This window comes from Uranotaenia lowii, chromosome 2, assembly GCF_029784155.1.
Source record: "Uranotaenia lowii strain MFRU-FL chromosome 2, ASM2978415v1, whole genome shotgun sequence".
Lineage (NCBI taxonomy): Eukaryota > Metazoa > Arthropoda > Insecta > Diptera > Culicidae > Uranotaenia > Uranotaenia lowii.
In genome coordinates, this window is record NC_073692.1 from 268,114,617 (window position 1) to 268,141,383 (window position 26,767).

Consider the following 26,767-nt stretch of genomic DNA (forward strand, 5'->3'; position numbering starts at 1 on the left):
ACGCCCGCGTTGGCTGCCGGTAGAGGGCGAGCTGGACGAAGCCCCTCTTGATGACTGTTGGGATACCATCGAGACAGCCATGAACAGCGCTGCGGAGAACGTCTTCGGGCATGTGGAACGAACACGACGAAACGACTGACTGGTTCAACGAGGAGTGTAGGAGGGTGATGGACGAAAAAAAGCTGCGCGGGCGGTAGTAGTGCAAAGAGGCAGTGGAAAATCACCGACAGCGCAGCGAGTCCGCCTAGAGGAGGAGGAGCTGGAGCAGCAGCATCGTTCGAAAGAAACACGAAAGTTCTATCAGAAACCCGACGCATCCCACAAAGGCCAGGACAAGGACGGGGGCATCCTGACGGACAATCGTGTGGTGATAAAAAGGTGGAATCAGCACTTCGATGAACACCTGAACGGCGCACACGCAGGAGACCAAGACGATGGAGGAAGCTACATCGCCGGCGTAGCCAAAGACGAAGAGGAGCCACTCCCAACGATGAGTGAAGTGATGAGTGAAGCCATTCGTCAGCTGAATAGCAACAAATCGACTGGAAAGGACGGCATCGCAGCTGAACTTATCAAAATGGGCCCGGACAAGTTGGTCGATTGCCTACTCCGGTTGATGATCCGAATCTGGAACACAGAAGGAGGTAAAATGCCCCATCTCCAAGAAGAGCGACAAATTGGACTGTGAGAACTACCGAGCGATCACTGTCCTCAATGCCGCCTACAAAGTGCAGCCTCGAATCCTACTTTGCCGCCTAACGCTACAAGCAAACAGATTCGTGGGAAGTCATCGGGCCGGGCTCCGTGGAGGGACGGTCAACGACGGACCAGATCTTCACACTGCGGCAAATCCTCCAAAAATGCCGTGAATACCAAGTCCATACGCACAATCTGTCCATCGACTTTTAAGCCGCATACGACACGATCAACCGTGACGAGCTATCCGAAAAAATCCGAACGGTTTTCCGGGAAGCTGATCAGACTGATCAAGGCAAAGGTGGATGGAACGCAGTGCTGTGTGCGGATTTCAGGTGAATGGTCGAGTTCATTTGAATCGCGCAGGGTGCTTCGACAAGGCGATGGTCTATCCTGTATGATGTTCAACGTGGCGCTAGAGGGTGTTATTCGACGAGCGGTGGGTGAAATGCGGGGCACGCTTTTCAACAGATCCAGTCAACTTATCTGCTTTGCCGACGACATTGATATAATTGGCAGATCATCCGGGGCGGTGGAGGAGATCTACCGCAAACTGAAACGCGAAGCAACAAGGATTGGGTTGATGATTAATGCGTCCAAGACGAAGTATGTATTGGCCTGGGGATCCGAGACCGACCGAGCCCGCTTGTCCGGAAATAACAAGGTCACGATCGACGGCGACGAGCCGGAGATAGTCGAAGACTTTGTCTATCTCGGCTCACTGGTGACCGCAAACAATGACACCAGCCGTGAGATCCGGAGACGAATTATCAGCGGAAGTCTTGCCTACTATGAACTCCACAAGCAACTGCGGTCGAGAAGACTGCGCCCCCGTACAAAGTAAAACTTGTACACAACGATTATTAGGCCGGTTGATGTTGCTCGAGGAGGAACTGCGCACACTCGGAGTATTCGAGCGACGATTAACTAAAATATGAAAAAATGTGAAATCAATGTGGGTGAGCCATTTATTTTTGCTGCTTTTATCAGTTAGATTTACAGAATGTTGTTTCGTAAAAATCTTTTCAGACAGTGTGTGTCTTAAAAATTTAAATGATGGTTTAGAATAAAAATTCATTGATAAGTTTCGTGTGATTAAATAAAAGCTGTCTAAAATATGGCGAACTTTCGCACAAATTTCTTGGCTATATGATTCTATTAAATTACAAATTAAATTAGAAAAAAAAAGTGTAATATTCCAGCCTTGCTTCAAGCAATGCAACCTTTGAATTTAATCTGTACAAAAGCAACGCATTACGCGTCGGAATAAAAACCAACGCCGGAGCAAGAATGATAAATATTCAAAACAAAATATTGCTCTCAAAGGTCATATAATGCTCTGTAGGATAGTGCACTATCTCTCATAATTGTACATGGGATTGGATGGAAGCTGGCTGCCGGCATAAACTGTCATTCCTTTTCGCACTTGCTGATTCAACTGCTGATGATATCTACCTATAGGTTGTTGTGGTTCTGTTATACGAGGCATGGCAATGTGCCAGGATTTGTGATTCTCCGGTTTGGCGATAGTGAAACGGCGATTTGTGATACTATATGGCGATAGGGACACCCTTCTTGTTGAGCTTCCGTTCAATGGGACAATCTTTTTGTGCCGAGTCGCCCTTTCCTCTAACCACCAATCCTTTTTCGCTTTATTTTTAGTGTGTTCAAACAGGTTTTAACTGTTTCTGCAGAGACGGATTTTCTTTTGTGGAATCCTAAATGACGTAGATGAATTGTCGAAGGTTCTTTTTTGGGGAGTTTTTCTTTCAATGTTTGCCAGAAATATAATTATATTTCGATTCGCCAGATTTGTACTGATTGTACAAAGGAACATGCTTGTATGGGCCGTTTTCGTTTTTCTATATGCTGCAATTGAGCTACATGGCTTGAATCCATTCCAATTTTCTAGAAAACTGATTCTGCGAAAGAGTTAAAGGGTAGGCTGAGTCGATTCGGGGTCATTTCTGAATTTCTCAAACCCTGGGGTCTTAAAAGCTTCGTTTTGGGTCAAAACTCATCCATGATTTTTTGCAGAATTTTTAAGTAACGTTTACATGAGTAAATTAGGACTTTTAGGTTTGTATGGGAAAATTGAATATTTTGTACCGAAAAATCATCATCATTTTTGTCTCTTCTGTACAACCAAGCCTGCTAATGGTTTTCGTTTCTTTCATTTACTGCAGCGACCCTAGTTGTCACATCGTGAATCTATTGACAGTGTTTTGATCCGGATGGTTGTTTACTTAGTGGTGGAAATTTCATCAAGATTGAAGCAGTCAGTCAAAAGTTATCGACGATGGAACGCGAAAGGCGAGAGAAAATTCTGCACACTCACGTAGAGAAACCGGCATGGTCAGGAATAAGGATCGCGAAATTCATGAAATATCCTAAATCGACTGTAAATTCGGCTTGCGTCACCCCAACAGGACGCTGAAACAAAACCTGGTTGCCAAAACCAGGGCAAGGAAGTTGTACGAGAAAGTGTTGACCAAGTACAACGGATGCATTTTGATGGACGACGAAACTTTCGTCAAAATGGATTTTGGACAAACACCCGGTAACAAATTTTACCTTGCGAAGCGTAAAGGGAATGTTGCGGGTAGATTCAAGTATGTTTTCGCAGATAAATTTACTCGTAAGTTGATGATTTGGCAAGGGACAGGGATGGGATTATGTCAGTGTCATGAACTATAAACGTATAAACTGTCACGTATAAACCTTTCAATCATGTAGCCTGTTAAACATATCACCACATGGTGATCAGTCATCTAAGCTAGGGTTACCATACGTACTCTTTTAAGAGTACATGTACTCTTTTTCGATCGACAAATGGGTGTACTCTTCTTTTTGTGAAATTTCACCAAATGTACTCTTTTTTTGTTGAAAGACATTTTATCAGTAAAAAACTAACTATATCTTCCATTTTATGAGGTTGTATAACATTTTATGCAAAAACTATGGAAGGAATAACAGCTTACAACAAATTACTTTAAGATATTGTCATTAACATGCATATTTAGTCATAATATAAACGCCTTTGAGTATGCAAACAGTAATCAATACAGGTAATATGCTTCAATGTGTACAAATCTCAAATAATAATTGTAAAGGAAATGTACGCGTTATTTAAAAAAATGGACTGGTTTGTAACGTTTTTTGTGGTTTCTAAGCATCAGCAACATCTAAATACTACTATCTTTTCGAATAACCAACTGTTGCATAACCTCAACAAATTGACAGAATTTGATTGAATTGAAATAACTCGGTTTCTAATTACAGCAGAAACCCGCTTATTCAAGGTAGTCGGGGACTCCTCAGATAATACGAAATATGTACATCCTTTTCCTTCTGTTTTGCATACCTTCCGGGCGCAAAGCTTGATAATTAAATGGATCTTGTTATCTTTTATCAACCTGATGGCTGGGAACTCAAAAAATTGGAGTTATATCGTTTCTCATGACTTTTTGGGTAAATGATATCAATGTACTCTTTTGGGTGTCGTGTGATCTGGTAACCCTAATCTAAGCCTGCTTTCGCGACCAATACAAAAAAAAATCAGTCATGACTGGTTTTGGTGACGTGTCATGAGAACCATCACCAAGGTAATCCTACAATCGTTTATTTTCCACACAATCGGTCATTCGTTTTTGATCTCCACTTGAAGAAGTTGGGAAAATTAGTTAAGAATAGCCTCCAGAACCCTTATATTCAAAGACGCCTAGAGGATTGTGGGGCCCGGATGGTGTCGCAGTCGGAACATTCGAGTACGAGAACTATCGCCGGAGAGTTCTGTTCTTTCATTGCGGTTATTATAAACGAAGGAGAAATCGTTGATGACGCAGCACAACGGCGAACTTATTCAAAATCTCAGTTGCAAATGTTCTGTTACAATTCCAGATTTCCAATCGGAGAACAAAACCCGTGAGGGAGGAGAGTTTTTTTTTTAATAATAGGTACCTTATTGTTGAATTTTATATTTAAAAAATTTCTACATTTTAGCGTACTTGGTGTTACGTCCAAAAAATCTGACCCAAATCTCAAAGAACCCCGGAACTACTGATCTGTATGCTGCCAGTCCTAATAACTATAACAATCTAGTGTTATGGTGATCTTTATGGCTGGGACATCAATCATCAAGAATTCAGAAGCCTTCTTCAGTTCAGCACGAATTTTTATTTCTACGAACCATTCGATTATTGTGTTATTTAAAAAAAATCTGAATTGAGTCAACGTCAACGTTGGTATGACTATAGTATACTGTTATCAACGGACTCTAGTTTTTTTATCTCACGCGCCAGCCAGAAAAATGTTCAAGATGTAGGTATCACAATATAAAGCAGAATAAATAGCACGAAACATTCAACCCTTTATTGTGTTTCGCATCAGTCTTGAAAAATAAAAATTTGGATAAATTATCTGAATTGCTTAATTTTTAACGTTCGTTGTAAGAAGTATGTAAGCCCACCAATTATAAACTATTGATCAGGTTAAGTATTGTTGCATTTATTCAAAGTAAGTCATATCCATTATCTTTGAAACTGTGAAAAATTCGTTAATTCTCCGGATTTTTATTGGTCCGATAAAAAACAAGGTCATTCGTCTGTGATCATTCTTTTAAACAGAAGACAGTTTTAACTAGTGAACCTGTATATAAGAGAAGTGACATCTTAAACACAAAATTCCAATCGAGCAAAAGAACTGTCAAAATCGATTCCAATCGATCCGAGCATTTGTCGCCGATCTTTTACCTTTCTTATTGAAAACTCAACCAAGCAAGCTATTGTGATTGTTGTTATATTTCAATCAGATAATTTTAAAGCTGGTCACATAAATTTATGATAAGGTGCAATTTTTTTCAATGCTTTGGTGAATCGTGTTCCTAGTTAAAAAACTAACTGATTATTATCGAAATTCAAGTCATTCATACCGTTCATCGCAATCCTTCGGGCATCGAGTTCAATGTTGTTTTTTTGGATTGAAGGAGCGTTCACTTTAGAGCTTGAACATTGAGCCAGAAAACAGTGCTGGGTATTTTTTTGTACAAGATTTCGGCGATGTTGCCACATATTTTATTTTAAGAGGGATCAGATGTCGCTTCTCTTATATGAAGGTTCACTAGTTTTAACTAATCTATTTTATAAGAAAACCTTTCTAAAAACGTAAAAGTAAAGGCGTGAATAACCTTTGGCCTGAATAACCTTTGCGTATTGACGGACATGTAAATTGTGAATAGCTAAATGAATGAAAATGAAAAACAACTATTCGAAGAACAAAGATACGAGATTGTCTTTAAATTAAATAACTATGGTCTATCACTCATTCACTGCCTGCTTTTCTCACATGCGAAAGTCATTCTTCTTGCGTGATTTAGGTGATCTTTCGTCTGTCATGACCATTCGATATATCAGTCATGACATGCTCTAAGACAAATTTTGGGAAAACATGATGGTGACTACGTTAAAAATTTTCTCGTTCATAAGACATGAATGAAAATTTTCAAGCCTGGCAAGGGATCTGTAGTTGTGGGAAGAAGACTAAGATTTTCATCACTGGGGACACAATGAATGGAAATATATACAAAGAAGAATGTCTCCAGAAGAGGGTTTTGCCATTTATTCGGTCCCACAAAGGTCCGGTGAAGTTCTGGCCGGACCTGGCAAGCTGCCACTACAGCCGGGATGTCGTTAAGTGGTATAAGGAGAACAAGATCGATTTTGTTGAACAAAGTATCAATCCACCAAACTGTCCGGATTTTCGTCCCATCGAGAAATATTGAGCAATAGTTAAGGGCAAACTGAAGAAATGTGGCAGAACCATGAAAAAACCCGCTCAAATGGAAAAGTGGTGGAACAAGATGGCGAATGAGGTTACCAGCAGTACTGTGCAGAAAATGATGGGTTGTATCACAAAAAAGTTCGAAAATTCATACGAAAAGCTGACGAATGATTTTTATGTATTTTTTCCTTAAAGTGCAATAAAAACCCTACAAAATGACATTTTTACTTTTGTTGTACGTTATTTCTTTGCGGAGAAATGATCTATTTTATCCGACCAGATTCTATGTGAAACAGACTTTATTGGTTGTGTATGCATTGTTTAAACAAAAATGGAATAGGGAAAAAATTACCATCTTTAAAATGTTAAATCATGTGCCTGAATCCAGGCTCCTTCGAAATCATATAGCCACCAAAAAATGCTATTTCCCAAATTACCTTTAAGAAATAGGTTTTATGCTATTCAATGTATTTATAGAAAATCTTCGGAAGTCCCAGGTGGCTCAAGCAGCAGCCATGTCCAAATTTGAACTCATCAAACGATAAACTCTAAAAATAATGATCTCCGACTCAATTTCCAACTTCACTTACCCGTCCCGATTGGGTCGGCTCCGTCGACGGCGGCGTCTTCGTTTGTCCGACGCTATATTTCCGCACATTCCCGGAGGATTCGAGCGCCTGCGGTTATTTTGCACTGCAACGACCTGTGATTCTCCCCCGAATCCAGCTGAGCTGGTTGTGTCCGTTTGATGGCCTCCGTTTCCGCCTCCGACGCCACCCCCGCCGCCACTATTGCCTCCTCCGCCTCCTCCTAGCGCCGGAAGACAACCGGTGGTTGCGGCATCCGGAGGAACCATCATCATGCCACTCCCCCCACCACCGTGATGATGCTTCGATGATCTCATCGTCAGGCCCTGGTTCATTTTTCGCCACACTCGCTCCATTTTCTATTTTCCTTTTCGTGACTTTCAATCCGCTTTGCTTCCTCAATGTATTATATATTGAGGGTTAATCCCGTTGAACTTTTTTTTCACTTTATCTCTCCCACTGACTGGCTCAGAGTATATTTTATTGAACTTTCTTTCTATCCTCGACTCGAAACGTTTCGAGAAATGCTTGGAATATAAATTTTACTTTTCCTTCATCACATTGGTCACGCTAAACACAATTGCAACTACACACTTATGGATACATCAAATCACAACACAACACACCACCCACAATCCCACATGCTCCGTAATGCCATTATCCACTCGATTAATCTGCTAAATCGGATAAAGATATCCTTTTATGGTATGCTTCCGAAATCTTTCTCTCTTTGACACCTCCAACAATTTGCACCTGAAAAACGGAAGATGTTAATCCTTTTTGTTTTCCCATCGGGGTCCAAGAAGGGTCCAACTTGCTAAAGCACCCCAAAGAACACGAAGCGATTAAGGGGTCGATTTAACTTTGCTTCCTTAATTTTTGATGAATCTTCGTGTTGAAAAATTAAACACATGCACGCACTTGCTCTCAATTTTGTTGCTCTCCACATAAATGCTGCTGCCAAAAACTTACTGAAGTCATATACACTTGGCCATGTCTTACAACACCAACCTCTGAACTGAAAGCCGTGCCACTCGAAACTCAAACATCATATTCTATCCACAAGTAAAAATGGTGGAAAAAGAACTTTCCCACGATCCTTCTTCTCAGAACCACCGGGGGAAAATCACCGCCTCATCATACACACAATCCGTAAAAATAGGCTTTTTTCCTCCCATTAAGCCGTAATAAGACGAGTGTGGCCACATTCCTCAGCGAGATCCATCAGAAGGAAAAACATGTGTGGTGCGGAGTGCTTCGAACAGAAGGAAAAGAGGCTCCGGAGCAAAAATTTTCATTCATTACTTTTTTCCCCATCAGCAATATACCATCATAGGAATATCCCCGCCGCGTCGTCTGTGCATGAACGTATGTATCCTTATTGTCTCCCATCACGGTCTTTTCCTTGATGCTGCCGGATTTTGGAGCCTCCGTTTTCGTGACTCCAACAACCGATGGAAACAAGAAACAACATAAACATTCACTCCCAGGGAGAGAAAATTCAATTGAGCACTGAGAAGCACAGAAAAAGGTGAGAGAAAACGCCGCGATACATTTCCGTGTCACCTTTGCAACGCTTCACGGACGACGATGAGGAAATCACAGAGAAAATTGTTTTCATCCTTCCGGTGTGTGAAGGAAGGCAGGGCCTACGACGACATTCTTCGGTAGGAGCCTCTTCTCGGTGTTGTTTTGGGTGGCACGTGAGAGAATTGTATCCGAGTGTGACATGTGATTATCGCAAAACAAATCTAGCTGTGTTGCATAAAATCAAAAGCATCTACCTAACGTGGTAATCAGCTTAATGTTGAAAACAACAAGTTTGAGCCTAAAAAAATTCGGTTATCTTAAAACAACATTTTTCATTAATACACACTAAGATTTTCATTCGATTTCCAGCCAAAATATAGCTGGAAACGTTCAACAATCCAAATTTTTGCTGGAAACCACACACCAAAAATTTTCTAAAATTAAACGAGCCAGAAACGCTTCAACACCTAATAATTTCCTTGATCTAATTGTGATCAGATCTAATTTTACATCATTTTTTATCTAAACAACAAACACTACTTAAATTTACACTTTTGAACAAACGTTAAGTTTGAAAAGATCTAAATTTATTACTTAACTGATGTATTATTATGTCATTAAATGGAAAAACGATACCATAAATGTAAAACATTATTTGAATGAAATCAACCAGTCATTGACTACCCCTGTGATATTCAAGTTGGAATTAAGGGACATAACAAAAATAAGGGTCAACAAAAATATTGAATACCGTCAACAAAGCTGCCTGAAAATGTCGAATGTTTACCGTCTACCGAAAGAATGATCAAGCCGTCGCTTGTTCTGGAAAATCTAGCGGAATTTATAATTTCTATTTTGCTGTGGCCGTCCGAAAATGAAGTGTGAGTAAACTTTTGTTTTCCAAAGAAATGTTATTTGGTTTTAATGTAAGGTATTTCAATTGAACCTGCTTTTGAAGATCCCCTCCCAAACCCGGCTGCTAGATAAGTGGAACCAGCAGCAGCACACTGGCAGTAGTGGGCAGCGGCACCGTTCATCAACAAAAATTGAGTATCCAATTCCAGGTCATGATGGATCTAATAAGGTTCTTACAATTTCAACACCGAATCTATTGAACGGAAATGGGTCCGAAACAGCTAAAGGAAACCGTAAGTAATCTGTATCATTTATTATTTAAAACGTTAGGTACTTTTAAATTGAGTAGTGAATATATCACTATTAGACGAATGTTATACTTTATATAAGTTATACTTAATACTTTATATTGGATCAATGATTTATCATAAATTTGTTGATTCTTAACCTATCGTCATGAGCAAATACAGTACTCGCTCGTTAATAAGATATTTGTAATCGGACTTGCTTGATAATCGAACGCCTGACGACTTCTAAGAGCTGAGCCCAAGTTGAGTTGCTTGCTACTCTATAATCTGCCGTTATGTTTAAAAAAAAAACTCCACTTTTCCAACGTTTTCTCAAAAATATTCCTCAAGTAGCACGATTAATTAGGTCGGTCGTTTCTATATTCATTCCAGTCCATACTGTGTCCGACTAGCGAGCAAGTACTGCGTTATGGTTGTCTTAAAAATAAAACAAACTGTAAATTAAAAAAAAACATGTAATAATAAATTGATTCTTCCGAAGTTCAACAGAAGATTATTTAAATAAAAATAATTTAAGAGCGAATATCCTGTAACAAAAAAGAGCACATATTAACCGTTATTTTACAGGTAGAAAACAATTACGTGACGCACGAAATTTTCAATTGCACACATTAGAAAATTTTAGTGCGCCTGGCATCCCAGTTGGGCAGCAAAAGAGAAACGTCAAAAGGACGGTTTTGTTTATATTCGGTTCGGTTCTTTGTATACAATTCGGTGGAAATTCGGTGAACGGCCAAGTTAGTTGTATGAAGATGGATCGAACGTCGCAGATCCGGTTCCGGGACAACAATGTTGTCAATGCTCCCGGCTCGTAGAAACGGATTTGAATCCAGCCCGCCAGTAGCAATCCGGCGTTCGAAATTCTAACGCACTTAGCCAACAAAATGGAAATTCGTTCGGTATCTCCGGTCGATTCATTTCAACAATGTGTCCAACAACAGATGCAATAATGTAAGTTTTTCTCCAAACAATATATTAACCATTCCTCAATAAGTTATTACTTTTATTACAGCCAACGTTCTTGTCCGTCGTTCGATGGTTTATACTGGTTCCGCAAGACGAGGGTTCCATGTCGGCGGCTGTTCAGCTTAAACCGACTAGGACAGAAGACTCGGATGGCTAACGATGGTTCGTCCTTTAGGAGTCAGCTGATTTTATGCCACTATCTTCGAATCAGAATTGAAATATTACCCGATGGCAACCAAGCCGGATCCATTTTTAATCGCGTTCAACAAAAGTAGATTCCTAGGAGCAATTTTTTTGATCTGCCTTGACTAGTATGTGGTAACCAACGATTCCTAGTACTCTGATGTGTCTTTTTTTATTTTCTAGAGTCCTTCGCAACAATCTTCGACCTACTCATCCAGAGTGTTTTTGTTGAGATTGCCCAGATAGTCCAGCGCAAATCCACCATCGATGGAGAGTCGTTCGACATTAAACATTTTAATATTCTTCGAGAGAAGATTGCTTCGGCCGGTTTGGTTTCACGATCAATGAAACCTCCATGGGCTTCAGCCAGGTTAAAACGACAACCTATGGATTACTGCTAAACGGATTTACCTTGGATTCAAAAGTACTCTCTTAGAGTTTGTTCTGGACGGAACTCCTAAGGTTTGAAAATAGCTGAATTATTCTGATAAAATCATTATTAAACAAAATTCTCCTAACTAGGTTAAGGAACATTTGCTGGACTCCAAGAAGGATATTGACCAACTCACTGGGTACTACATGACCCACTTGGAAAAAAGTAGCGGCGGTTCGACGTGTTCTAAAATAGCAGCAACATCCCCCGGATCGGCGACGCCAGCCACCGATAATGTGTCGCGAATGGCTACCATCGCCGCTCCTCGGAAAATCAGTTGTTAGGTCTCACTATTTCAGCATATCCATTGACGAGTTGATTTTGAAATTGCTGCAATAGCACGGACGGAGCTACCACAATCGAAAGCATTGTTAATCGAGGGACAAAAAAATTACAGTAGGACCAGTTTGTCGATTACAACTTTCGCAAAAAATCGTCGTTAGTCACTGATTTGAAAAGTGCATTTACGATAAGAATCGGAAAAAACGAGAAATTAAGAAAAAAAAAGAATAAGTGACAGTTTTTCGAAAAGTTTTTTTTTCGAGTGAAGTTTTAAATTCAGAGTCTCAGGAAATGTATGTTTTTATAATTTAAAATTATGTTTTTTTTGAGTTGAAAGCAATTTAATATTTTGTCACATGCGATGCTTCTATTTTGTGCAGCTTATTTTGCAGAAATTTACATCAACGATGATTTAGTTTTATATCTCGCAATATCTATGCAGTGAACGACAATGCAATTTTGGATAGCGTACTTAAAACATCCACATTTACAATTCTCGCAAACATAGCATAGAGAGGTTAAGGTAATTTTAAAAGTATTACGACCATATATGTTAGCATTCAATTTTTGAATGAATATTATAGAATAATCACGAAAACCATATTATGTTGTAGATAGGTAAAGATTAGTTGAAGATTTCATTAAAATGAAATAAATTGGAGTCACAGAACAAATTTATGAAAATATGTTACTATTATTTCCTGAAAAATCCCTGAATTGATGCACTTGTGGAACTTTAGGTCCAAGACAATGTAATTTTATGTGAAATGCGTTGATTCATTTATGTGCATCCATTTTGACATAAAATTACATCTTTTCCTTTGTAATTTTATGTCTATGAGAATTTATGGCTTCAAGCGTTTCTATCTTCTCTAGTGTAATTTTATGTCAAAAGTGATGCTTCTGTTTTGTGCATCCAATTTGACATAAATTTACACCAAAAAATTAATAGTGTGCAGCAATCGGTTTTCTAATCCGTGGATTTCCCAGCATTCTGTTGTGTTCTTGTCATTTTTGCTAAAAAAATCAGCAATCGCTTTTCAAATTGCTGAAATTTTCAGCAATTTGTCTAGTTTGCTGGAAAATCAGCAATCGAGTTGTTAAAATGGAGTCTGTTAATTTCACACGCTGAAGCAAGGTGAGACTCTGCTTTACGAATTTTGGTTAGATTAATACAATTATTTCTAATTCTGTGATATTTAGCAACCAGACATCAAGTCAAGGGTGAGTTTTTATTGGACAGGTAGATGTTCTATGGAAGACACTAATCAAAACTCTTTTTTTCAGGTGGCAGATGGTCAACACTTTGGCACAAAGCGGCCACCACAGAGGCGGTTATGAAATATTTAAAAAAAAATATGTTTCTGAAAATAAATACATTTCTTTTTCAAAAATGGATGAAAATCACTATTTTTTATTGATTATTATATGCGCAGCCCGAATTCAATATTGAACTTTGATTTGAAATATAAATTTGATATCAAATACAGCCGGTTGTTTTGAAAAAAAAAATAGCTGGATACCAGCATTAATAATTACTGTTTTTTAGCAGTTTAAATTGTTGGAAATTTTGCTGGAAAGTAGGTGAGACAAAAACCATCAACATTTTGCTGGTTTCCAGCAAAAAAAAAATGTTGCTGTGAAGGGATCGGAGCCCAAGCAAAACATTGTTCCGAAATCCTAGGTGATTATTCCTATTAATCTTCAGATTTAGATTCAGATTCTGAATTCGAAATTCCTATTTAATCTTTATCAATACTGGAAAGGTAGCAGATATTTTCAAGCACATGAAACTGTCAAAGTTCGCGAAGAAATATCTGGTTTGGCAAGCCATCATCTGTACTTGTGGCCTGAAAAGCAGCATTTTCATAGCTTCCGGGACTGTCAACCAAGAAATTTACGTGAAATAAACGTCTGCTTCTTCCGTAAAAAACACGGTTGTTCCGTAATGTTTTTGCCGGATTTGGCATCTCGCCATTACGGTAAAAAGTCCATGGAGTGGTACGCAACGTGCAGGTGGTTCCCAAGGACAAGAACCCTCCCAACACGCCAGAGCTCCGCCCAATTGAGAAAAACTGGGCTATTGTCAAGCGGAACCTAAAGAAGACCAAAAAAACTGCTAAGGACGAGCAGCAGTTCAAGGCAAACTGGCTTTCAGCGGCGAAGAAGGTGGACAAGGTGGCTGTACAAAATCTGATGGCAGGGGTTAAGCGTAAGGCCCATCAATTCGGACGTGGAGAAGCGGAAACCTAACTGAATATTTTTCCTGAATTTTATACCAATTATACATACTTGAAAAAGAAAATTTAATTTGATTTTTTAAATAAACTATTTCACCGATTTACACGCGTTTTCCCTTGACCAAATTTTGACCGTATCACCCTTTAGGAACAGTGGGAGGACCTAGGGAATGGCATGAAGGTAAAATTTCATCTATTTTTGAGGCCAAAAAATATTTGGAAATGTTTATAATTTTGGCCCCTAAATATATGCAGCAACATTATCCATTTTTTAAGTATATTTGTTTTTGAAAGAAAACGTTGAGAAATTCAATTGAGTCCAAAATTACTAGTACATATTGGTGTTTTTGCCTTCTGTGCTAATTGGCATCAAAACAATAATTTTGAAGATGTTGAGATGAGTTAAAACCATATTGATCAAAGTTTCCCCTATACATGAAATCTGGTTTTGTAACAAACATTAAGTTATAGCAACTAATGTCGTTTGAATATTCTGCTATCAATGATCATGCTCTATACTCCTTATCTCAGTAAGTATTCAAAAACTTTTTAGTGTTACAAAAAAGTAACCTATTCCAAAATATTCGAAAATGTCCAGAAGGGTTTTTGAAAAGTTATATACTGTAAACTGGGGGAACTTTGATCAGCGGGGTAACTTTGATCAACATGAAATTTTTGCAGATAATCATCATTAATTAAGTATAAAGTTAAAATATCTGAAAACTGTTTTCTATGTTTGAAAGCCTATAAATTGAGTTACAAATAAACTAAATTTGGTTTTTATAAGGAGATTTTTTATATTACTTAAAATTTAATTTAAAAATCTCAAAATATCTGGTTTTTTGAAGGCTTACATACAAACATCTCTGCTGATCAAATTAAAGCATTTAGGAGCAAATGGGTTAATTAATGTGAAAGTTCAACTTTTTTCTTAGTTTAGGTTTAGTTTAAGTGTTATTTTTATCGTCATTTGATGATAATTTCTGGATATTGAAAAAAAAACGATCATTTTCCATGAAAAAGCCCGTATAAAAAAAAAATGGCTTAAAACCATATCAAATGGTTTAGTTTAAAGAAAAAAAGAACATGGGACCAGTGCGAGGACTTAGGGAATTGCATGAAGGTAAAATTTCATTTGTTTTTAAGGCCTAAAAATATTGAAAAATGTTTATAATTTTTGCCCCTAAATGTATGCCGCAACATTGTCCATTTTTTGAGTATTTTTTTTATGGAAAGAAAATGTGAAAAATTCAATGAAGTCTAAACAAAAAAATACTGTTATCGATGTTTTGAGCCTTCTGTGCTAAATAGCATCAAAACAATAAATTTCAAGATGTTGAGATACGTAGAAACCATAGTGTTTAATTAATTATAACCACCAATGTCGTTTGAATTTACTGCAATCAATTATCATGCTTAATACTCCTCACCTCAGTAAGTGTTTTAAAGTTTTTAGGTATTACAAAATTCCCTTCCAAAATATTCAAAAATGAATGAAAAAAGTGATCAAAGTTCCCCCAGTTTACGGTACTCACTTTTCGGCTTTTTTTCGCAGATCAAAGCCGAACTTATATGGGTTGTTCCTCATGCATTTTCAAGTATTTCTGCCGAATTTGAGATCTTTTGAATTAATCTCTGTTCTGCGCAACAGAAAAAGTTTGAAATATGCAGTTAATCATTAAAAAAACATCAAAAAAGCTTATCTTGAAAAGCAAGCCCTTTTTATTATTTACTTTCCTTTTGGTTTAATAAATATACAAATATGATTTTTTTTTATTTACGAATGGTTTTATTAAGGCATTTTTTATACAAATATGATAAATTTGAGGAAAATTTGTGTACAAGTTGGTAGTTTATGATTTTTAAATTGTTTTGCGGTTTTGAACGATTATCTGAAATAGATCCATAATGCTCACAATAACAACCATCATGCATAATAAAAATATCGTTTTATATTAACAGGGGCTTGCTCAAGAAAAATTGACTTTTTCAAAAAACCTCATTGCGCAGAACAGAGATTAGTTCAATAGATCTCAAATTTGGCAGAAAAACTATCATCGCCCAAAACCAGTAAATTATCAAATTATCAGCACACCAGCCCCCACAATCATGTTCAGAAAGCCTTGTCATGACCAATAATATTTTAGGTCGTCCGCGTACAAGAGAACTCCACAACCAATTAGAAGCAGATTAATGTCATCACAGAATATTGTAAACAACAGAGGGCCCAAATATTAGGAACAAATTCGTGGTTACCGAAAGTTTAGGGAAAAATAAGTGCTGATTTTCAGAGATCAAGTTCTGACAGGCTGAGAAAATAACACACATGTGTTGAACACATATACTCCGGATGAGCTCATATACTCCGGAAGTGGGTGCGAGAACGATTGAAATAATTGCATTAAAATACTAGTACACAATTTTCCTTTTATCAAAATCTTGGTACTGTGCGTCATCTATCCATCTATCTCCACGACCATGTTCATGGTCAATGGTCTGTTTTAAGCAAATCGAAATCCATTTTTAATTCAAAATTGATAGATACTTGCTCATAAAAATATTGACACTAGCATTCCAAATTGTTCAAAATTACAGAAGAAAAATTAACGAAATATATGGTTTGCATGATAGTTGAATTTAAAACCTACCATTTGCAATATAAATGAATCATTGATAGGTTTTGGGTCAGTTGTTATAGATCCATCAAGAAATTACCAAATTCTCTCTATAATAGAATGATATCCCTGTTAGTTATAGAATGGTTCTGTGTGAATGTAAATATCCATATATGCATTCCCAAAGAATGATGAGAAGTCTGTAAACATAACAGAAAATAGAAGATGCATTTTCGGTATTTTTAATCTTGAAAAATCTACGTTTTTAATAATATTCATTGAAATATGAAAAAAAAAATTAAAGAAATTTTTTATTTCAACTCACCTAAACCAGGGATGAGCAACAGGCCCGCGAAGCTATTTTTCAAATTTATTTTTTTCGACTTTTTTCTCGATTGTCATAAATTACTAGTCCATACTAAACCATAAAAATTTGATATGTCAGTAACTTGCCCCACGGTTATTCAGTTGATTAACTATTTTCTGGCATTCCTTGTGTTCTTTTAAAGGCAAAAGTGCAGTATAATGAATAGGCGAAACACAATATTGAAGTTGTTTTTATTAAGACGACATTTTTTCCCGGTTATTTAACTATCACTTTAAAATAAAAAAAAACATGAAAGCGGACTGGGAGAACAAACCAAAAGTCAGAAGGCTACAAATTATCACAAGCATTTCTAAATCCGTTGCTCTAAAACTGGCAAAAATATAAAACCATTAACAAGAGCAATATTTTTTGCTCTTGAATATTGAGCTCTTGTCGACATGATCGACATGTGATTCCAATCAATATGACTCCAGATGAAGAGCAAAATGTGGTTTAACTAAAGAAGTTTGGGCGACTATTTTCGGAAATCATGCCAAACATTGATAAATTGTGCCATTTTACTTTAAAATAAGCAATCCTCATTATCTAAGTTAGATTAGCCCATCTGTAAAATTCATTTACAGTTAAAAATGTGAAATGTAATTTTAGGCAAAAGTTTGTTTGGAAATCTGTAAAGTTTAGATTTTCTCTAGTAATGTTTTTTTACTAAAAATCTCAATGAAAAAAACTTATAAATACAGAACATTGAATTCAAAAACAGTTTTGTAAAATAAATTGGCACTCCGTGAAAAAATAAAATTGTGGAAAAATTTCTCGGAGATACGCACCGAATGAAAACTAATTAAATAAATTTCAATAACTTTCAATGCTGAGGAGACTTCAAATATATTTATCACGCTCTTTGTCATCGCTGTGATAAAGCTTCAAATCTTTTAAAGTAAATTATGGAGAAAAGAACATTCTGTTTGATAAAAAAATGACTTGTCTCGAATAAACTGTTCAAACTGTTATACGAACCAGAAAAAAAGCCTTCAGAAAATATCTAATAACATTAAAATGGAAGCAAATGATGGCTATCCAGAGAGATAAAATTTGGAAATGCTTTTGGTACAATGGAAACCCCTTCCAAAGGCGATGGAGTAACAATCAGGTTTCTAATGACGGTTTTCCTAATAAAAAAAAGCAGGGATATTTACCTGGGATTCAAGAAATCAAGATTGTGAACAGAAACTTGGACGAAATGCGTTAAAAAATCTGTGAATTTTCTCAACTTTACTCAACTCCTAATTCAAAACGGAGTTTTGAATTGAAAATAGTTTTTCACCGTTTGAAGCGAGCAATAAGGCCTTCGGGACAATTTAAATTATGGAAAATATAAGCCAATACATTTCGTTAAAGATTCAACGTCAAATGCTCAAAAGAGAGTGGTTATTAAAAGAAAAATATTTTTCCAGAAGACTTTGAACTGATGAGAAGTAGTACAATTTTTTTAAAACATTACAAAGGCCTCGAAAAATTTTTGGTTTTGAAAAAAAGCAAATAAAATGATGTCTCTGTTGGGAAGAAGAAATGTTAGCAAAAAAGTTAAAATCAATCAGCAAATTTCCATGAAAAATCACTAAGATTTAGTGTTGTTACTTATCAATTTCAGCTGGTATTGTCTGCTTTTCATTTGAAAAATCGTGTTAAATTTTATTTCAAACATTTCAAATAAATAATACACGAAATCGGGTTTTCTTTCCTTTTTTTAATTTTTATTCGTAAAAAATTTGTAATCATAGAAGAATTCTGTTTAATTTTAAAACATCTTTATATCTATTCATGAGGCTTTATGTATTGTTAGTAAGTGATATTTTGAGTGCGGCCCGCCGAAAGGATTTTAAATTCGAATTGGAAGGATGGAGGATGATAAAGCGAAAATAACATGTAACATTTTTCAAGTTGAAGAAGACTTGATCACTTATATTCAAAGAGAAGATATGAAGAACCTCTTAGCTGAATGAAACTATGATTTCATCCAAAGGAATCATCGTCTACTTTGAAATCAGAGACTTGATCCTTTGTTCACAGCGCCTTGCCATTTGTCAAGAATCAAGATAAATTAAAAGAGCTTTTGCACAGTGCATTAGTATAAGTAAGCCCTTGGGCAAAAAAATGTGACAGACCCATGTGAAATGAATACAAGTCGACGAAAGAAAGATATTGTTTGAAGAATTTATGAAAACTATTCAAAGATTTCTTGTGTATGCCACATTTTTCAAAAGTCAGAACAATTTTTTGAATTGTTTGTTATTTTTTTCTGGTTTCGAGTGAGATCAGAGTTGCAAGTTTTCAGAGTATCAATTCAGCAGCACAATGAATTTTGTTGTGACGCTTAAAGCTTTCGATGTTAAACGAAATTCGCTGAACATCATATCTAGAAAAAAAATCACATATCCGGAATCCCATTAGAGAAATCTTCAGTGATATTCCCCACACTGAAAAAAACATGTAATTTTTCAGATTTAAAAAAAAATCGAGTTAGATTTGGTTTGTTTTGTTTTCGAAAATAAAATATAACCATATTTCGAAGCTACATAACTCAGATTTTTTTTAGATTAAGCCGTAAGACATAGAATTTACATAGCTTACAAATTCTTGTTTTGTGGATTGTCATTTTCAAACGCATCAAAAGTCTGTATCAATCCAGATGCTGTTAAGCTACAACATTCAGGTTTTTGGTTGGACTTCCTATTCTACCTATTTTTCGAGATAAAAAAAAATAAAAATAACTTGGCGTGCCACTAGTGTGAAAAGCTTATCACATTATAATACATTAAAATATTCCATAGATTCGTTAAAAATTAAATTGTCGTCAAAAAATAGTAGGGAAAGAATCTGATTATGCCAAGATTCCAAATAAAGTAACTATTGTTTAGTTGATTCGATTTCATTGTATATAAAAAAAAAGTATTATTATAAAAAAAAGAACATGAACTTTATTATCATTCTGTACATCGAAAAGGAAAAATTACAAAAACGTTCTAGAAATTCTTATCAAAGCCATGATTTTTGTTATCAATTTTTCCTATCTCGGAGATTAAGTAGAATAGGAAGTCCCGCCGAACACCTGAATGTTGTGCTTTTACAGCATCTGGATGGATATGGTCTTTTGATGCGTTTGAAAAATGATAATCGACTAAACAAAAAACTGTAAGCTATCCTAAGCCTTTGTCCCGTTCACGGCTCAAACTCAAATCAATTTAATACAAGAAAGTCTTTTGAAATACTGATACTATTTCGCTATCACAATACATTTGGTTAAATTTTCTCAAATTCCTCTCACGAGCCTCCCACCACCCACTTCACACCGAAAGATAGAGGCGAGATTTTTCTTCCATATTTTCCAACTGTGACACATCCAGTGTTCTGTTCGAACAGCTCCAGAAAAACCACATTTTCATTTCCGAATACCACCCACATCACTGACTGATTTCATTTCATTTCATCTCTGCACTTCATCACACTGTTTCGATAGGCAAAGGTACATTAACAGCTAAGCCGAATCAGCGGCCAGACCCTTTGTAATGAGCACTGAACCCATAAATCACCTGCAGGAAAATTCACACCTTCGACACCAACCGACGACGGACTAAAGATCGTTCCGCGGACACAGACGCAGATCACACGCACGGAAGTTCCAAACTAAAAACGTCATCAGGAAAAATTTTGACAACAATAAACGGCCTCAGTCTGGCGGAGCGAATAACACGTTGCTCACGAGAACATCTAATAGACCCCCCTCGCTTCTGTATTGGGAAAAATCTCGCTCTCGCTCGGATTTCCAGCACAGCACGCACAGTTTCCAGGAAAATGCCTCCTAGCACATTTTTGTCGCCGATACATAAACATGTCATGTCGCTGCTTCGGAGGGAAAATGTTGAATGCATCCTCGCTCGCTCATGAGATCTCTGTCCCGTAAGATGGGCTGCGTGCAACATTAATCGGGTTGATGCTAATGTGCTGGAATGTTGTGTTTACCCTGCAAGCTGTAGGCACGTGGTTGGGTGTATTTGGTGCTTCGGAATGTTGATGTTACAGACAGTTTCCTTTCTCGCTACATTGTTGCGTAAAGCTCCTCACAGCAGAGAATTTCGGATTTCGGATAAAGCTCTATTTAAGGATGAAAGCACTTCTCGTTGCGATCGTTTTAGAATATGAATGGAAGGAAAAATTAGCTTATCGTGAGGGGGAGAGGAGGCCTGAAAAACTGCTCCTTCTCCTCCAATTCGATCTTATTGAACTAAATCAGAGGTATTTTGAAAAATTTTAAAAATAGATAAGAAATCAAATCGATATCCTTTGATTTTTTTAATATGTCTTTATTCAAACCAATTCATCGTTACATTTATATTACATTATTACATTAAATTAGGTGTTCAGTTCAATAATGAACTGTCCAGAGCCCTATAGTTTACGAATCACTAAAATTTATTTATTCGACTCAAATTTACTGAGCGCAATCAAGTATTTTAATGTACGAGAACATCCTGTAATGTCAAACATATTTTAAACTTACAACTAAAAACTAAAACTATCCTAAAATTAAACTAATTATAGAGAGAACGAATCTCTGCGATGGAAGACTGCATCGATTTGCTTCTGAAGTTAGAGATGATTTTGTTGGCCATCTCTTTGGTAGATTCAATGCCCGCAATCCGCAGATCTTCGGTGGTGGGCCAAGGTGGAAGCCACAAAATCATTTTCAGAACCTTGTTCTGAATCCTCTGGATGGCTTTCTTCCTAGTTGCGCAGCAGCTAGACCAAATCGGAACTGCATACATTATCGCTGGTTGGAACACCTGTTTGTAGATGAATATCTTATTTCTCTGGCACAGTCTGGATTTCCTATTGATGAGAGAATAAAGAGATTTAGTGTATTTATTACATTTAGATTGAACATCTTCAATGTGATTTTTAAAAGTATAATTCCGATCAAGTGTGAGTCTTAAGTACTTCACGTGATCAGACCCATTGGGGAAACAAAATAAGTTGAGTTTCAGAAGCGTTAGGAGAAATTTTCCACATTTTCAAGTAATCCAAAAAGGAAAAATTCCTACCTTTGGCTGAAAACAAAGTATCATCAGCAAATAATCTTCTACCTTTTCCTTCCGGTACATCAGGAAGATCAAAAGTAAAAATATTGTAAACAATTGGCCCAAGTATACTGCCCTGAGGGACACCAGCTCTAATGGGTGTCTTTTCAGAATATGAATTTTGATAGCTTACTTGCAAGGTTCGGCTAGTCAAGTGGTTTTGAATAATTTAGTGAGTGTTGTGGACTGTATTCGACCATCGATGGGACTAGTTCCCCTCGTGGAACAAGTCTCTCGTAGACAACCCCTGGTGGTTGTCTCATCGATGGAGGCAGGTCGTAAGAGACTGTCTGCCTGGAAAGCCTCGCAAGGCTAGGGGGATCTCGATCGCCTTGTTGACCGAGATCGAACTCTTTCGTAAAGGAGGGGGGAGGGGGGCTCTGATAAGAGCCGTTCTTGGCAGTGGACCTGGGAGCGAGCATCGGGCGGAGCACAAACAACATTTTTAATGGCGATATATTGTTGGTTTATTTCTCTATATATTTTCACTCTCTTCACTTGTTCACTTTGGCAAAGTTCTTCTTCCTTCGGGTGGTCTCGGGTGAGACCATTTCTTGCTGGCTCGCCTCTTCTTGGTTCGGCGTCGGTTGCTCCGCTGGACCGATGTTAACGATTCAATGGTTCGATAAAAACTGACACCGCAACACGTGGGAGCGCGTGTTTTTATAACCGCAGCCAGTCGCCTGCTGTTCCCTGATTGGCCGGTTCTTCTCTCTCGCGTCTCTCCTTTCTCAGTCCGCTTGTCGGACTGAACATACTCCCCACCGGAAAGTGAGAAGTTGTCTTGGTTGGTGGTTGCCGTCGACCTTTCTGGAACCACGAAATTAACCGCGTTCGGGGACACGCCACCAGTCGGTGGCTCATTTGCCGGAATGTAAGCTGAAACTGCTGAACCTTGAGCTACTAGCGATGCTTCTGTCGTTGGTGTTGACTCTGGTAATGCTGGGTTGGTTGGCAGTCTACATTCCTCCTGGTGCAACAATGAGTGATGTTTCCTAAGGCATTTCAAACATGAAAGTTTCGAAGCACAATCACCCACTCGATGTCCACGGCTGAGGCAGTTGAAGCAGAGTTTCTTCTCTCTCACATTAGTTATTCTTTGGTCGACCGACATTGCGTTGAACTGGGGACACTCGTAGATACGATGACCTTCATTACAAAAGTCACAGCGTGGCCCCTTTGGCCTAAGGAAGTGGCTGCGTTGATCCTCGGATGCCTTGGCGGAATCAATTTGAGTGGTTGTCGAGGCTTGTGTTGACCACTCTCGGCAGAAGTTTGGCAGCGCTCCAGGACGGACACTCGCTCCTTCAGAAACTGCATGGTGTCGTCGTAAGTTGGAAGTTCACCTTTCTTGATAGTTGATTCCCATAGCTTCTTCGTCTCGTCATCTAGGGCACGTGACATCAAAAAAACCACCATGTACTCGGCTACCTCTGCGAAATCATGGCCCAGAAATTTGAGGTTTTCCATGTGCCCTTCGAAACACTCAACCAACGATCTCAGCTCGCTGAAGGATTCGCCTCCCAATTTCTTTGCACCCAGCAAGCCTGCCAGATGCCGGTCGATCATACGTCGCTGGTCGGAGAACCTTTCATCTAGGAGCTGCCAAGCACGTGCATAGTTGCCGTCAGTTATGGTTTTGGCGTCTATTAAACCAACTGCATCTCCAATCAGGGCCTTCTCAAAATGGTACAACTTGATGCGATCAGGTTCATTGCTTCGATCCACCACATCCCGGAACATGACCTTAAATTTCTCCCATTGTTCGTACTGTCCGTCGAAGGTCGGTATAGCTCTGGGAAGCGATGGCTGAACGATGAATGAGGGTTGGATGCTGGTGGGCTGTAGCTGCGGTTGCACCGGAGGCGACAATTTATCAAGCCAGTCTTCGAGGGCCATCGACACTTCTTCGAATAGATCCACAAAAGCAAAATATATGTCATCTTGCTCTTCTAGCTCCTCTGGCGCTGACTGGGCGACGATCTCCTTATGATGCTTTGTAAACTCTGCCTTCGAACCTTCAATACTCCGTTGGTAGACCTTGGGCTGAGAAGGGGTTAGCTCAGCATCGTCAACTGCTGCTTGTCTCAAGATGCTTTGCACCCTCCTGACATTGCGCTGTTCCATACCACAGCTGTGGATCAATCCTTCAAGCGCGTCATGATTCCTTGCTGAATCTGAACTATTTTTTACTGGCGTTCTCTTCGGTGGCATTATGGTAAACTTTTCTTACTTCACTTATAGTCCTTATTTTAAAATCACTTTTATACTTTTATATTTCAATTATTTTTCACTTCACTCATATAAGTTCTTAACATCCGTTTCACTTGTTTACTAGTTTATCGTATGTTCTCAACTTTCACTATTCACTTATCTTTCTCCGTGCCTTGCTCCATCACTTTGCTACCCGTATCACACACGCTATCTCTCAGAAGACGGACGTATACCGTCGGCAGGAACTGGTTCCTTCATCCGGTTCGAAGGACCATTTTATGTTGTGGACAGTATTCGACCATCGATGGGACTAGTTCCCCTCGTGGAACAAGTCTCTCGTAGACAACCCCTGGTGGTTGTCTCATCGATGGAGGCAGGTCGTAAGAGACTGTCTGCCTGGAAAGCCTCGCAAGGCTAGGGGGATCTCGATCGCCTTGTTGACCGAGATCGAACTCTTTCGTAAAGGGGGGGGGGGTGCTCTGATAAGAGCCGTTCTTGGCAGTGGACCTGGGAACGAGCATCGGTGTGGACCTGGGAGCACAAACAATATTTTTAATGGCGATACATTGTTGGTTTATTTCTCTATATATTTTCACTCTCTTGACTTGTTCACTTTGGCAAAGTTCTTCTTCCTTCGGGTGGTCTCGGGTGAGACCATTTCTTGCTGGCTCGCCTCTTCTTGGTTCGGCGTCGGTTGCTCCGCTGGACCGATGTTGACGATTCGATGGTTCGATAAAAACTGACACCGCAACACTGTTTTGTTGTTTTATTTGGGATTTTAAGCCTCCAGGGTTTATTCATCCCATAAACACCGCAACACGCGGGAGCGCGCGTTTTTATAACCGCAGCCAGTCGCCTGCTGTTCCCTGATTGGCCGGTTCTTCTCTCTCGCGTCTCTCCTTTCTCAGTCCGCTTGTCGGACTGAACAGTGAGATATACAGGAAAATCAAATCGAGCTAATTTAGCTACTAAACCCTTGGGCCAAACACTGTCAAACGCTTTTTCAATATCAAGAAGAGCAACACCAATTGAATAACCTTCAGATTTGCTAACGTTAATCATATTAGTTACACTCAAAAGTTGATGTGTAGTAGAATGTGAATGATCAATGTGAATCATCATTCTATTCAAAATAACTCTCTCAAATATTTTACTTAAAGAAGGAAGCAAACTAATTGGTCGATAACTTGAAGGCTCTGAAGCACTTTTTCCAGGTTTCAAAATTGGAGTTACTTTGGCATTTTTCCGTTTATTGGGAAAATAAGCCAAGTGAAAACATTTATTGAAGATTTTAACTTAAAAAATAAATAACGTTCAATAAAATTCCTATATCGCTCCCAGTCAGCTTTTTGAAAGTTAAAAGTTGATTTTGAAGGGTTTTCAATGGGACTTTGGGATAAAGAAAAAGTTACTGGAAGGGGGTCTGAATCAAGGCCCGCATGAGTAACTAATTGACTACAATGCTCGCCTAAATCCGTTAGAACCAAATCAATTGTGGAGGTATTTCTAATTGAAGAGAAACAAATATGTCCATTAGGATATTCAACAGTATAATAACCTGCAGAGCAGTCATTAAATAAAATATTCCCATTTGAATTTGATGAAATATTATTCCAAGATCGGCGTTTTGCATTAAAGTCACAAATAATAAAAAAAAATTAAATTTGTTTCTGGTGAGTTTTTGTAAATCTCCCTTCAAAAAATTTTTCTGTTCACCGCTACATTGAAAAGCAAAGTATGCAGCAACAATTATAGTATTCCCCATAGAAGTTTCTAATTCAATTCCAATTGTTTCTAAGACTTTTGTATTGAAAGAAGGAAGAAGTCTAAATTTGAGACGACTATTGATGACAATAGCTACACCCCCACCTTGTCGATCTAGTCGATCATTTCGTAAAATTTTAAAGAAAGCGTTGCTTTTTAAGTTATTTATTGTCTGGCTTAAAAAAGTTTCAGTGATGGCAGCAATATGTATGTTTTGAGTTTTCAAAAATAAGAAGAATTCATCTTGGTTAGCCAACAAAAACCTAGCGTTCCAATTCATGATATTTAAAAATCTACTTGGATCCATGAGGGAATCGTTAAGTCATAATAATTTTGATGGCATAATTAAAACAAGTTTGGAAAGCTTCAAACATTAAATTTGCTTCCAACATAAGTTGCATAATCTCCATTAAATTTTGATGCAAAAATTTTAATTTTTCCTCAGTAATCTCACCCAAATCAAGAAAATGGTTAGGATCAGAAAATGAAGAAGAAAAACAGGTATTTGAATTTCGGGAATTTTCCCAAGCCTTCGCATGTACGTTGAGACTTGGTTTTTTTTCCATTAGTTATGCCCGAAGCAGGCAACCCACTTTCATCCACCTCTGAGAACGTTAAACAACGAGTCTGTGGCGCTGAATCAGCACAGGTAACTTCAAAATCACTTCGAGCATTACCAAGACGTGATTCTAAAGTAGGCCGAGGCTGACCGCTAACAGACAGATTGTTTACCGATCTGGCATGTGAAGACAAGAAAGAGGAAGGTGGAGTAGAAACTTTTCTGACTTTGGGATTTTTCCTAGAAGCAATAATTTTTGCCCTAACGGGACAGTCTATAGAATTCGAGAAATGA

General features: G+C 38.0%; 2 protein-coding genes across 3 annotated transcripts in view; one reads left to right on the plus strand and one right to left on the minus strand.

Moving 5' to 3' along the window:
• The window catches only part of LOC129749668 (uncharacterized), a 666,246-nt gene extending 645,718 nt beyond the window's left edge, over positions 1-20,528 (minus strand). Inside the window, exons 1-2 of the mRNA XM_055744704.1 lie at positions 20,392-20,528; positions 7,065-7,814 (exon numbers count right to left, since the gene is read on the minus strand). Of these exons, the coding sequence (XP_055600679.1) occupies positions 7,065-7,417 (353 nt within the window). The 5' untranslated portion in view covers positions 7,418-7,814; positions 20,392-20,528. The remainder of the gene's footprint in view (positions 1-7,064; positions 7,815-20,391) is intronic.
• LOC129749670 (uncharacterized) lies at positions 10,469-11,966 on the plus strand. Of its 2 annotated transcripts, none has more exons than XR_008738126.1 (4): positions 10,469-10,705; positions 10,767-10,991; positions 11,087-11,365; positions 11,426-11,966. XR_008738126.1 is itself a non-coding variant. In XM_055744706.1 (4 exons), exons 1-3 carry the CDS (start codon positions 10,680-10,682, stop codon positions 11,302-11,304), a joined length of 360 nt encoding a protein of 119 aa, XP_055600681.1. In that variant the 5' UTR covers positions 10,469-10,679; the 3' UTR covers positions 11,305-11,365; positions 11,426-11,966. The 2 variants fall into 2 exon arrangements, 1 of the variants encoding a protein (XP_055600681.1); XM_055744706.1 differs by having other exon boundaries at positions 10,767-10,882.
• Positions 20,529-26,767: the final 6,239 nt, after the last annotated feature.